The following is a 14,316-nucleotide window of genomic DNA, read 5'->3' on the forward strand; positions in this document are numbered from 1 at the left end:
CTAAAAGTCTTCATTTGGTGTCAACAGTCTTACCTTAAAAATGATCTGCTAGAAATACTCATACCACATAGAATGATAAATTGAAATAATAATATATAGGGGAGGGTCAAAAAGAAAATAATAAAAGAAAATGAGAAAAATAAAATTACAATAGATAAAAAGGGCAAATTTATACCGTAAAAAGGTAAAAAGGAGTGCTAGAGACACCAACCATTTATACCAAAATCTTATTCCAAGTGCTGTGGATGTGCCAACTCACTAGCTATATTTGGAAGAAATTGCTAACATAAGGGAGGTCGGGACCTCCCATTTACTTTGAAAAATAACTAAAATGTTATTTACACCTTCTTAATTTTTTCAAAATGCCCACACTCTAATAAAATCAACAAATCTCTATTTTTTTACTTTAAAATTCATTCAATTGATTTAAACATATTACAATTTTATCGAGTTTCTCAGTATAATTAACAAATAAAATTTATCTACATTTATAACAACAAAATGCATTTAAACGGGCAGATCACAATAAATTGGAAAAATAAAACAGCTAAAAATTTACAAAAAAAATAAACGTCTATAAAATGAGAACAATATTTTTGTTTGGATGCATGTGAATTATTGAAACGATATTATCATAGTTTAGTTAGATGAGGGAGGAGTCTGTTTGAAATTATTAAGGTAAGAAAAAAATTTGAGAAATCAAATATATGGTATTGAGATCTTTGTTTTTTTATTTTAATTCTTATATTTGTATGTATTGGTAATTTTCATTAATTGACAAAGTCAGTACTAATTTGAAAAATGAAGGAGGTCGGTCTAAGTACTGTTTTGGGAGGTGTGAATAGAAGCACCCGAATGGAATCCTTACTCAAAGAAAAAGATAGTAAAGATTTCTATTCTTTGACGATCATTTGGTTTTTTATTCGAAAATTTGTTTGTTTGGTTTTGATAGATTTTGATTATATTTAACCTTTTTTTTTACTTGTATTATTTCTATATCATTAGTCTCTTAATAGAAAGATTGATGACAAGGCAAGTGCCACATCATTTGATATCAATATTTGGTATAACTTTTTGGTGTATCAAGTATTTTGTGTAAAGAAAAAGTGAAAAAAATGGAACTTCTATTCATACGTCCCAAAATGGCACATACACCTCCTTTTTTCAAACCAACCTTGACAAAATCAACACATGTGAAATGACAACAAATATTAAGACTACAATATAAAATAAAATAAAATAAATCTCAACTCTTATTCCAGTACATACGGCATAAATCTTAAATGAGAGAAAATATTCAATCGATGGTTAAGTAAAATTTTAATATCCAAGAACAATATATCCAAAATCATTCACAATTAATATTTAAGTAAAATTTTATGTTAGTTTCAAAGGTTATGTAATCTGTAGACATTATCTTTTCGAAATATAATGTGCATATTGTATCGATATTAATTTTTTAGGTTTTAGTTTCTGTTTACAGTGACTTTATTTTTCAGTTTCACTGTAATGATCATAATCAATGATATGATGTTAAAGAATTTTTAGATAAATAAATTTGGCAATGTAATGTAACTTTGAACAAACAAGTCAACTATGAATCTAGACAAACTAAGAGCTTATTGAATGGACAAAAAAATCACTATGATAGAGGTCTGATTAAAGGAGGTATAATTAACAATTGTGGAGGTACATATAATATTTTATTAATTTAATTGAACAATGAGTATTTTAGGAAAAATATAGAGGTCTAAATAGCACTTAGCTATTTTATAAAAGCGCATTGGACGTCCATTGACTAAAGAGGTGTATGTACCATTTTGGGAGGTATGAATAGAAACTCCCTAAAGAAAATGAGAATGAAAAAAACGTGCATGTTAATGAATTTTTAAAGGATGAAGAAATTATTCGCTTATGTGAAAATAAAGATGAAAACTCAAAAACTGCGTCGAGTGGGATTCAAACCTCAAATAAGAAGGAAAATGAATTAGACACTTAACCAACTAAACCAAAGCTGCTTTGGTTACCAATAAACACTTACATTTATATGTAAGAAAATTCTGTCTAGCCTTAAAGCCAGACGACCTACCACCTAGATCAGCCATTGTAGCAACAAAGAAATATTTATCATTGTTGTTATCATAAGTTTTATTTAATCTTTGTATGAACATTGTTACATAAATCACAATTTTTCGATGAGGGAGGTCTAAAAAACAGCTTGTTGGCATGGATTCTTGATAAAAATCTAAGACAAGCTATACATGAACTTCTCATAAGAGGTTGCATACCTTCAACGTGATATTGTGAGCAGTAAATGAAAGAACTATGAACCCACTTATTAAAAGGAAATGGTGGGAAATGAGCTGCAATTACCATTACCAGTTCAGGTGTTTGAAGTCTACTAGTCTAATGTACTTTTAAGCACTTTGCATATATAATACAAGGGGGTAGATCTGTGAAATCCCAAATTATAGTTAATAATATACTCCGATTATTATCCATTAGATTTACTAGCGATTAACGGTTAAGATAACTCATAAAAACTGTTAACACTCCTGTTTAAACTTCAAAGACATAATAGAAAGTAATAATTACTGCTCCTTTTGGAATACAATTAAGAGTGAATAGTTCTTTTCCTATTGAAACTCAAAAAGGGAGAAAAGAGAGACGATTAGTTTTTGACATTGCACGATGAAATGAAACTTCAATCTCTTCTCTACCTCAATCTCACTATTTTGATTTTTGAAGTTGAAGATTGAATAATTTTGAAGATGTATATCAGTTCATTGTGATTTTCTATTTTGAGCAAATTGTCAAATAGTTTAGACTTTGTATGTCTATGAATGCAAGATAAATTTGGTAGTCCATACGAAAAAAATGTTGATGCAATTTCTAATTTTTCGTAATTATGAGAAGAAATCACAATAATTATTTCATATTACAAAACGGGTAGTTAACATGTATAATTAATTCTAAAGAATTGTAAAAAAAAAAAAGAGAGAGAATGAATTCATAGTGTGTACACATATATATATATATATATAAGAAATAACTAATTAATTGTATTTATATTCAACTGTTAATCGCTGGTAGATCTAATGGATAGTAATCATTAATACCTAATTTAGTGCAAGAACTAAGAAGTCTTTTGCTCAAACAGCTTACATCAATTTCATGATGAATATTTAATTTCAAAGTAAACCTTAGATTAAGCAATTCACCATCAATATATCTCAGCCAATTATCTAAACACGAGTTCTGAATACTCTCATGTCTGTCTCTTAAAAATAGCTAAAAGACATATCTAACTCTCAATTGTTTCACAATGCCATTACATTTTTTACTGATTCTCTGCTTTTGAAATTTTTATATATATATGAGGTAAAGAGTAAATGTATGTCATTTGTTGATCCACAGATCATTTTGCGTTCTTAACATATTCAATTTGAGATGATGAAATGTTATCGAGTGCATGAGTGCATGACAAACAACCTTTAGTTGGCTTTTTTCATTTGTTTTTCCATAATAATTGATAAAAACACAAAGTGTGACGATATTAATGAGTTTATACCCCAATTTAGTTTTGTTTTTCATTTATTTTTGTGTTGTTGAGTCATTATGTTATTTTTAGACTCTAGAGTTTTAATTTTGTATATTTTCTCTAAAAAGAATTCCGATATGCTCCTCCTTGTTTGTAGGAAAAAAAATTTGAGAAATGACCATTAGGTTCTCAAGTTGATTTCTAACCTTATTTCTCAATTTAGTTAAAAACTAACCATATGAAGGTACAAATAGTCAGTATTACCCTTAGTGTATATTTTGCTGCATTTTCGTTGAGTTGAGATTGAGATCGTTGATAATCATGCCAACTAAAACTTTGCTAACCTGTGAATTATCATCCAAAAAAAAGGTTGAATCTATGAGGAATTGATTGACGAGACTGTAAAGATTAAACATGCTAATTTGCCATGAGTGAGGGGCCATAATAAGATATATTGAAGGATGAAGGATGAGTTGGCTGGGATTTAGGTGTAGCCATGTGGGTGTAATATATGGAGTAATTGATATTGAGAAAAGAGAAACCGGGCAAGAGGATGGAATGTCAATTAAAAAAATTCTCGTTCTAAAAGTCATGGGAGATTGGATTGGTCCATTATTGTTGGATCTATAACTACCGAAGGAATGAACTCTTAATCGAACAAAAGGAATGGAGGAACTAATCAAATTATAGAGATTAGATACACTAAGATAAAGATCTTACAAGTGATTATCGATCATGTTATTAAAAAAGTTGACAGTACGTATAGGTTCAAGCCGACATATATAGTCGGTGATTATCGATCTTGTTATTAATGAAGAAACAACGAGATGTACACTAAGGGTAATACTGACTATTTGTACTTTTCATATGGTTAGTTTTCAACTAAATTTAAAATCAGGTTAGAAATCAATTTGACAACCAAATAATTGTCATTTTTCAAAATTTCTAGTAGAAAACCTTGCATGGTTGGGAAAAGAAAGATGAAATCAGAAAATGAATGAGTGGGATGTTATGCAAATAACGGATCTTTGACTAAGCAATGAAGAAGGGAATAAAAATAAATATTAAGGCCATAAGTGAGATGTTATAGAAAACTAAAAGGCATTGTCCCATTATCAGAGAGTCATAAGTGATAGATAACCAAGAAAACGGAAAAACTGGGTGTATTCAATAATGAATTTATTAAATTGTTTTGGATTTTGAGAGTTTAGACGTATTCAATTCAGATTTTTAAAAGTCTTTTAAAATCTTGTGGTATTCAATTAAGATTTCAAATAGTTTTTTTGAATCTTTTGGTATTCAAAACTCCAACGCCTTTTTATGATTTTATTAGTTTTGCAGATTATGAAAGATTCTACGGGGCTTAGTATAAATATCAAACCCTATAAAAAATATGGCCTCCATACATGAGATTTTGACAGACTTTGTATTCCTCTCCACCAGATACAATCAAAACGATAAAAGTTAAATCGACCATGAACTATCTCCAGAGCTATTTAGTATTGACGATCGATGATAGGGGTACCTCCTCTGGTTGAGTGGCCAGTCACTCTTGTCACATCGTCGTCAACTCCTCAGGTACGTTTTTACCACGGTCTCACAGCCAAGGGGCTATCTTCTTTTCTATATTGTTAATTTTCTATTTTTTTATGTGGGAAGGATTCATAAAGGGGCAGGAACATTGCCAAAAGTGACATAGGTTCAGAGGGATTTACTAATTTGACATTGGACCTTACTTTTTCAATACATGTTTGTGTTGGATGTTGTAGAAAGATTAAAAAAAATGTTGCTTTAGGTCAGGTACTTGCTATGTCTGATAACTCGGGATCTCTGATATGTTCTCATTGTTTCGTTATAGATGCCTACAAAAACTGAAATATGGATTATTAGTTGGAAAAAAGTGAGGTAGTAAAAGTATGGATTTGCAAGTTTGAATAGGTACGTAGCATTTAACTAAGTAAACTGTGTTAATAGAAGGTCTCATACTCTCATTACACTTATCACAGGTTATTGTCATTAGATGTTACATTGTGCTTGGAGGAGAACGTTTATGTGTTAAGATATTCAAGATTGCATTCTCTGCCTGCTATTAATATATATGGGCAACTTATGTTTATTTGATTAGGGTTCTTATTCTTTTATCTTAAAAATGGATTTTTACGTGTTTATTTTTCTCCTTCAAGATGGATTTTTGCGTGCTTATTTTTCTCTTTCAAGATGGATTTTTGCTCCAGCGTTATGCACCATTTGAAAACTCTTTAGACAAATAAGTTGTCTTATATGACTTCTCTTAGTTCTCTATGCTTTTTTTATTAGTTGTACGCATCACTTTTTTTTGTCTTTATCAGTTGATATCCTGTGGTTATTCACTATGATTCATATGATGCTAAGATATGCAGTAGATGTCAGATGCAGTGCCAGTACATCTCAGCACCAGTTTAACCATTTGAGGGAATGTAATGAATTATATCTTACCATTATTTTGACCAATAAGAAACAACTTTGGTTAGAATGAGAATTGTAAATAGGTTCACAAGTTTGATTTTTCAAACATGTAAATCCATGAGTCTAGTTGGAATAGCAAATTTTGAAAGTATGTACATAATCATGTAATAAATATATCTCATATTATGTTCTTTATCTGTTTATATGGGAATCGCAATGCTTCGAGTCTCTTTATCTTCAGGAGTGTGTTCTACAAGTTATTTATACCTCTAATCATATCCATGTGATTTCTATTGTTTTGAGAAACCATGGTAGAATATGGGAAGAATGAGATGTGTGTGCACAATATCCTACTGCTATTTCAGTAGGGAATTACAATGCAGGAAATGACATTACAATTATGAAGATATAAAAACCATCTTCTCAAACTAGTGATCTAATTACTATTTTGAAGATATATATTCACAATACACTGATATTTGAAGGTAGGTTCTGATCATTTACATTGGCAGTCATACTTGATGATGACTTGCACTCATACTTGATCATTTACAGCGACATTGTTGTAGGGTCTTAAAATAGAATGCAAAAGAATCTATCAAAATCTAAATAAATCTTGCTAGTAGAATGCATTAGAGTATGTGGAAATCTATATGGAATCAAAACCCATAGAGTCTGCACAATCTATGGAATATAAAAAGTCATGCAACTTCTTTTAAAATCCAGATTGAATACAACCCCTTAAAGTGATGAGATCTCTCATGTAGGCAAATGTTGAAGTGTATGATTGACAAAAGCTAGCCAGTGTTCCTCTATAAAGTATAAATAAAGAGCTTGTGAGACATCTTCATGATCATTCCCTGACCGAAAACCTTTCCCGAAACTCTGCTCAATTCACTTTCTAGATTTCCAATACTTACAAGGCCGTGACCATCATCCATCCACCACTCTACAAGCTCTAAGGCGCTAAGTCAAGGACGCTCCACCACCATAGCAAAGACGAGTTCATCACTTTGTTGTCAATCCGCTATGGAACACTTCAAAGTGTTACTATGTCTTTAGCCATTTTTATTCAATTCTTGTATGTAAAAACATGTGAATTATTTTGTGATTTGCTTGTTTGGATTTGCAAGTTGTGTAATTGGAGAAATGGAATTTTCAGAATATTTTTATTAATATTTTTGAGATTTTTAGTATATTATTACGTAAATTTCAATAATTATTTGATGATGCATGTTGCAATTTTGTGCCCTTTTATGTGTTTAGGAAAATGTTTTTAGTTAGGTTTATAAGTTTGCATGCTAGAATCACGCTAAGTATTTTTGTGTGTTTGTTTAATTTACCAAGGGTGGTTGTTATTTGTTAGACACAAAGTAAACGGATAATAATTAGTGCTACAAAGTGGTGAAAAAATCATGCTTCAATGGTTGAACAATTCTAGAAACAACATGTTAATTGCTATGTGCAATGGTTAATATGCATGTTTGAGTCCATTCTTTAGTTAGATAGACTACTATTTGAGAGAATTACACCAAGTGTTTTCTATAATTAGTAGTATTAAGCATGGTACGTAAGGACTTTTCCGATCCAAGTCTAGATTAGAAAGAATTAGATAAATGACTTTGACCTATAAAGCTTTTCATTAGGTTCTTATCTGTACATTTAAGGAAGGCACAATTTTGTAGCATGTTGAAATGAATTATTTGTTTTTACACTTAATAATTTACGAGTGGTGTTAATTCAGGTTAAGGAAGTCGATCATTGTATCTATTTTTATTTTTATTTTTATTGTCCATAGATTAGGAACCAAATTTCTAAACCCCCAACTTTACTGTTTTATTTATTAATTGACCTTTAATAGTTTAAGGTACCTTAACAATCCCCGGATATAACTATCATTGTTGTCTTATACTAACAATGACAATTTTGCAGGGTTAATTATGAGGCTAATTTCGGCCGCATCAATATAACATAATACATAGTTAGCACCAAAGAAATATTTACATTTTTTTGGTATTACACGTTTTTTTTTAATTTTTGTACGAATAATGTTACATAAATCACATTTTGTCCATGGATTGACTTGCATTCTTGATAAAATCCTAAAATGAGCTATACATACATGAACTTCTCATAAGAAGTTGCAGTCTTGCAGACCCTCAACAGGATATCGTGAGTAACTAAAGGAACTGTGAACCGATTTATTAAAATCAGAGAGGGTTGGAATGAGCTAAAATTGCCATTACCAGTTAAGTAGTTTGAAGTCTAGAATACTTTTTAAGTCCTTAGCATAATACAATGAGATATTTGGGGAAATTAAAAGAAGCGAAGCAATTTACTTAGTAGAATTGTTGTGCGTACGTAAATTAATTTGACCTATGTGTATACTTTGCTTTGTCTCAGATAGGGGCATAGAGTAAGAGCATGCACAAGCATGTTCATCAAACCAAAATGTCAAATACGATTTCATGCGAGTCAAATAACTCGGGATCATTTTTGCCACAACAATGTCTAAACAGAGTTAAAAGCATTATTTTCAATTTCTCTTACTATTGCCTGAATAAACTTACATTATTCAATAGGGTCTCTGCACCATCTACTTTTACGTTTAGTGCATGTGGATGGTTCGGCCCTGCAACAGAATGAATGAGATCAAAAACTATATTGATCGGTATGCATTTTACTGAAAATGTTTGTTTTGTAAGTTTGAGCACTAATGTTGAACGTACGCTATAAACTAACACATTTACCCTCCTACAGAATACTTGGTGAGAACATAGCAGTCTCGTTCTACATGGACATGGCGATCAAATAAGCAGGGATGTATAGTACTCTCGTATCAGCGCTATGTGGCAGAACTTATGGATAAAGAAATGCGACCATGGAGGTAAAGGCCGTCATGAGGTCATCACAAACTATGTAATGAAATGTGAGTAACGCAAAAATGCATCAACTACCGTGAGTACCGTCCCATATATATATAAACCATAGATGATCGCAGCTCCTTACGATTGTGATACAGCAAAGATACAGTGATACATGGCTATGTAAATATCAGATTTGGGATTAATACTATGTAAATCTCCAACTCACCCCTCCCCTCCCATCCCATCTATCTCTTCCTTGTCCTTCTCTCATTTGAGTCATTTCCCTCCAATCAATCCAATAATCAACTGGAATTCAACCCAAACAAAGAGAAAGACAAAGACAAACTTGCCCCATCTATTCAGATGTGGCGCCCTTTTGGCGAGGTTGGATCAAAATTGTAAAAAGGGGCATTTCTGTCATTCGCTATCTTCCCGTGCCAGGCTTTGGAGTCCCATTTATCCCTAAATGTGACAAACTTTAGGTTACCATCTACTCAAAAAAAACTTTAGGTTACCATATTGTGAATAATTTTACTATTTTAGATCCGGTTTACAATTTCGAGTTAAAGTAGGTTTTCCTAGTCCTAGATGGATTCTATCTAAACTCATATATAAGAAGCTATGGCTGTTACTGAGTACCGTACAGACGACCAAACAAAATCACACAAGTGAAAGCACGTTATGGCTCACTTACCGGACATTGTTATCAACCAAATCTTCCGAATGGTTGACACCAAAACCGCTGTCCGCATGAGCTTTCTTTCTAAGCAATGGGAAGGCATGTTGTCTTCACTCCCCGTGATAGATTTTGACGAGGGTGATTATCAACAGTTCCACAAAGACGAGTTGTCGATTCAGCACAACCAGTTCATCAACATCTTACATGATTATTTGAAAGTATGTGTCAAAGATCGCGAAGCAAAACCGACAACCCTCTTGGATAAATTTAGGCTTCGGATGACAAGATACTCATCCAGAGACGCCAGTATTGTGTATAAGTTACTGTCTTGTTCAATCGAGAGAGGAGTGAAAGAGTTAGATATCAGCCTTGGAGGGTTTACCGTGAAACGTTACTACTACCTGTGCCGGACCAACCTTATCAATGCAAAAACTCTGATCACTCTAAATTTGGAGCATGTTAGAATGAAGAACATTGACAGTTTTGTCGAGCCTATTGACTACTCTGTCTCTGTGCGCCTTCTTCCTTCTTTGAAAACCATGTCTCTTAAAACTGTTCAATTCGATCACAATGCTCTCTTCTTCTTAGTTTGGGAATGCCCTTACATTGAGCATCTATCGTTAGCTTCATGTTCTTTTGAATTCCCCGAGATTCTTCTTAAAAGTCATACACTCAAATCCATGGAAATTAAGAACTGCAAGGCTTCGAAAGCTGAACTTCACCTCGAACATCTTGAATCTCTTACCATCATTTCATCAGACTTTCCGTTGACAAGTGTGGACTTGAAAAGATGCTTGGAATTGAAACATGTGAGTATTTATGCTCAGTACTTGGAACGTTTATTTTTACATGGAGAATGTCATGCTGTCAAAGCCATAATCGATGCTCCAGCTCTAAGTTTTATTGGTTACACAGGTCATCTGGAGTCCAAAGTTTCTTTAAAAGCTCCAAATTTATATAATTCATATATCGAACCGTTGAAGGAAGAGTTACCACCGTTCACTGAGCCATGGAAGCATGTTCAAAAACTGAAAAAATTTCTTCAACAATTTGGTAATTGCAAGGAGATGACCCTCTGTGTTGACCATTTTGAGGATCTCATATTTCCAGAGGATTTCAGAAAGACCTCGGCTTCACCAATATTGCCAAATCTTGAATTTGTTGAACTTGCAATTCAGAACCCTCCTACATATGAGAGAGATAAGCAAGACTTGAAGGACTCCTTGCATTGGATGGCACCTGCTCTAACTTCAGAACCCTCCTACATATGAGAGAGAGAGAGAGAGAGAGAGAGAGACTTGAAGGACTTAATTTTACCACCTTTTTCTCTGTTTTGGTCTCGCCTCTGACCACTGTAATTTGTACCACCACAACCGCCAACGATGTAAAAAGGGCAATGGCATTGAAAATGAAGAAGATTTTGAATGGAGGAGTGTTCACTACCACAGCAATCACATCATTGTTATCACCACCGGGCACATTGAAGATAGCTGCAAAAGCAAGCAAATAGAACAGCCACAACAGTGACTGAGTTCGTCACATTGTTGATTCCTTCTCTATGGAGCTTCCTGAGATCTTTCGAAATATTCTGAACATTGTTTTTTGTTTTTTTGTTTGTTTGTTCAAGCTGGATATGAACATCATTCTTGATCTGAGTCACTGTCTTTCTCAATTCATCCCTTGGTTGATTCAGTTCATTAGCTCTAACTTCTGCTGATTCTTCTGAAAGTGGAAGCTCTTCAGCAATGTCAAGAGCAGTTTTGTGGTCCCTGTTCAGTGCATTAACATTGCTGTCTGGTAGGGATAACAACTTAATTACTATCTGCAAGGAAAGACTAAAAAAATAGTTAGTGCAATCATTTCATAATTTCAATTGATCAATTTACTTACTCAAATTAAAGGATAGATGTTAAGCATCCAATTAAAGAAATATATATCATATTTGAAAAAGAGAAGAAAGCTTTTGCACAAACTGAGAACAACTGTGCGCAAAAGCTAGTGAGTTTATATTAGTTTTCTTGGGCTAAAACTAAAGTATGCAGGAAATACAGAAAAGTGACAGAAGCAAAATATTGACTCTACAGGAGCTGCAAACCCATGTTTGAGAGGAACAATGCTAAAGATGATGGAAAATCTAAGCCAATTTAATCACATTTTCACACCCGGCAAGCAAATAAGAAGTTAAAGTTCATTGTAATTATATTAACATCAAGAAGTTAGTTTAATTCAAAAACTGGCATTGATTGTTACACAGGTTTAGCTCATCTTATAGCTATTACATGTAGAAATCATATAATGAGTAAAAAAAGGACTTTGAAAAAGAAACTGAATCTCAGAATAAATGGTTAAACACATAGGATAGGCCAATAGAATAGGTAAGTAAACTTATGTACATAATAAAAACAAACAGAAGTTCTCGCGCACAATGGTGGAACTCCAAAGCTTTTTGGGGAGGTAAGCAAAAAAGGTAAATCATCGGGCAAATATAAAGTACCTCAGCTCACTTCTTCCTGGTGGCTACATGCAATGCAATGTTACCAAATTTGTCAGGAAGCATCACAATTGCAGTTTTGCCCTTTCACCATAAAGAAGCAGTTTCACCACCTCACAGCTTGTCCCTTTCACAGCCATATGCAAGGCAGTTTGCCATTTCTTGTCAGTCCTTCGAGCCAACTGTGGATCCCTATCTAGCAATATTCCTACAATCTCCACATGCCCTGGTTTGCAGCCAGATGCAATGCATTCTTCCCATTTGCCTTTGATATCTCCAACAAGGTAGAATCCTTTGACAAGAGTTCATCAACCACACCACAGCTATATGCCCTCTTTGAGCTGCAGATATAAGTGCCGTTGCATTGGATGGGCCAGTTGTCTTGCTTAGGCCGGGGTCAGGTACGAGTGTCAACACAGTTTCATTCTCACATTCAATCCGTCATTGAACAAAACTTGATAGCATTAAACCAACCAAGTACTTCCAATCCTATATTCATCCATAGTCTATAAATCAAAATTGATCATTCTTTATAATCACAAACATAAAAACAACTACTTAGACATCTCCAATTCATCAAAAGCTAATCAGAATTCACCAAAATTTTCATAAAGCATCAGAGATTAAGCTGACGAAATCATTACCATGATGGCCTTGAGTGCAGCAATATGCAAAGCACTAAACCTGGACCGATACTTCTTCACAACACTCTCCTCATGAAATACTTCAACTACTCCTTGACCACCTCCGATTGTCCTCTATCCGCTGCCGTGAACAACACCGTCACACCCAGCTCATTCACCTCAATCACCACCACCGCCACCCTCACCACAGCCATCCCATCATTTTTATCAGCAATGTCAACAGCGGTTTTGAGGACCCTGATCATAGCATTAGCATTGCTGTCTGGTAGAGATAACATCTAGTTTACTATCTGCAAGGAAAGATTAAAGACAAAAAGTTTATTTTATTCAGAGAATTTATTTAGTTATTTCAATGATCGATTTGCTTACACAAATTGAAGAAATGATGTCACTTCCAATACAAGATAGATATAATATTTGAAAGACAGCATAAAGCTTTTAAACTGAGAACAACTGTGTTCAAGAACTAGTGAATTTATACTAGCTTCCTTGGACTATAGCTTAAGCATGCAAGAAATACAAAAAAGCCAGGTGGCGAAAACTACAGCAGCTGCAACCCATGTTTATGAGGAACAATGAAGAAGATGATGATTTCAAAAAATTAATCACATCTCCACACCCATCTAGCAGATAAGAACTTAAAGTTCATGGCAATTATATTAACATTTACAGGTTAGTTTGGATCACAAAAGGATATCGACTGTTAAGAAGGTTAAGCTACGGTAGGGAGATGTTGGTGGTATTCTAGCAAACTATACTAGAGAGTGATTATCAAACTATGCCTTTCATCCTATCGTAAAGACAAACATATAATCCAACGCACCAAAAAGAGTCCTAATGACACTTCAAACCAATGGCATCGGTTTCGAACAAGTGCTTGAAATTCGCAAGACGCTTATGGCATTATGATATGTAACCACATAGCATTGAATAATTACATTTGACTTGAGCCACTTACAATCCAACAGTATCAAAAGGAATTAAACTTGCAACGTTACCATTCAAAACATGCATCGGTAAACAAAAAGGTAGATCAAAGAGAGTTAAAAGTACCTACCTCAGCTTGCTCCTTCGTGATGGGTACTTGTAAAGCCGTGTTACTAAACACTGGCTGCACGAAAAGTACGAGAATCAAAACATTTCCATCATCACATTCAATCAGATTTGAACCTGTAACAATATCATACTCAGACTCCTAAACTAAATTTTGAACATTAGCATTAAACCAGTGTGCTTTCAATCCTAAAACCATCCATAGTTCTATAAACCCTAAACCAAAATCGATCACAATCTTCATAATCACGAAGTAATCAGAAATTAAATACTTAGGCATCTCCAGTTCATCAAAATCTAATCAGAATTCACCCAAAATTTCACAAACCATCAGAGAATAAGGTTAAGTACCATCACCGAAACTTTACAACTCCTGATCCTCTCTATCCGCCGCCGCGAACAACGACGTTCACCGCCGCCGCCCTAACCTCAGCGCCGCCCGACCAATCCTCCATGACCGCCGCCGCCATGGTCAAACAACCAACCACCGCCACATCAGCACAACAACAAAATCAGAATTGTAACCGCCACCGCCGTAGTTGGACGCCCATCAAAGCAACCGCCGCCATCATATCCCTCACCACACCATGCCTACT

At 33.9% G+C, this 14,316-nt stretch overlaps 1 protein-coding gene and 1 pseudogene across 1 annotated transcript; one reads left to right on the forward strand and one right to left on the reverse strand.

The window, feature by feature from the left end:
* Positions 1–9,534: 9,534 nt before the first annotated feature.
* On the forward strand, positions 9,535–10,474 carry LOC126803708 (putative F-box protein At3g58860). The gene is made up of 2 exons (XM_050531462.1): positions 9,535–10,341; positions 10,448–10,474. The coding sequence occupies exons 1-2, from the start codon at positions 9,535–9,537 to the stop codon at positions 10,472–10,474; spliced, it is 834 nt and encodes a 277-aa protein (XP_050387419.1).
* On the reverse strand, positions 10,324–12,464 carry LOC126801488 (ankyrin repeat-containing protein ITN1-like; annotated as a pseudogene).
* Positions 12,465–14,316: the final 1,852 nt, after the last annotated feature.

This window comes from Argentina anserina, chromosome 7, assembly GCF_933775445.1.
Source record: "Argentina anserina chromosome 7, drPotAnse1.1, whole genome shotgun sequence".
In the NCBI taxonomy this organism is placed as follows: Eukaryota; Viridiplantae; Streptophyta; class Magnoliopsida; order Rosales; family Rosaceae; genus Argentina; species Argentina anserina.

Bases quoted from the DNA above. Each gene is read 5' to 3' on its own strand.
- LOC126803708 (XM_050531462.1), top strand. From the start codon at position 9,535: ATGGCTCACTTACCGGACATTGTTATCAACCAAATCTTCCGAATGGTT. The intron at 10,342-10,447 runs GTGAGTATTTAT...TTGGTTACACAG, and splicing joins GATGCTTGGAATTGAAACAT to GTCATCTGGAGTCCAAAGTT.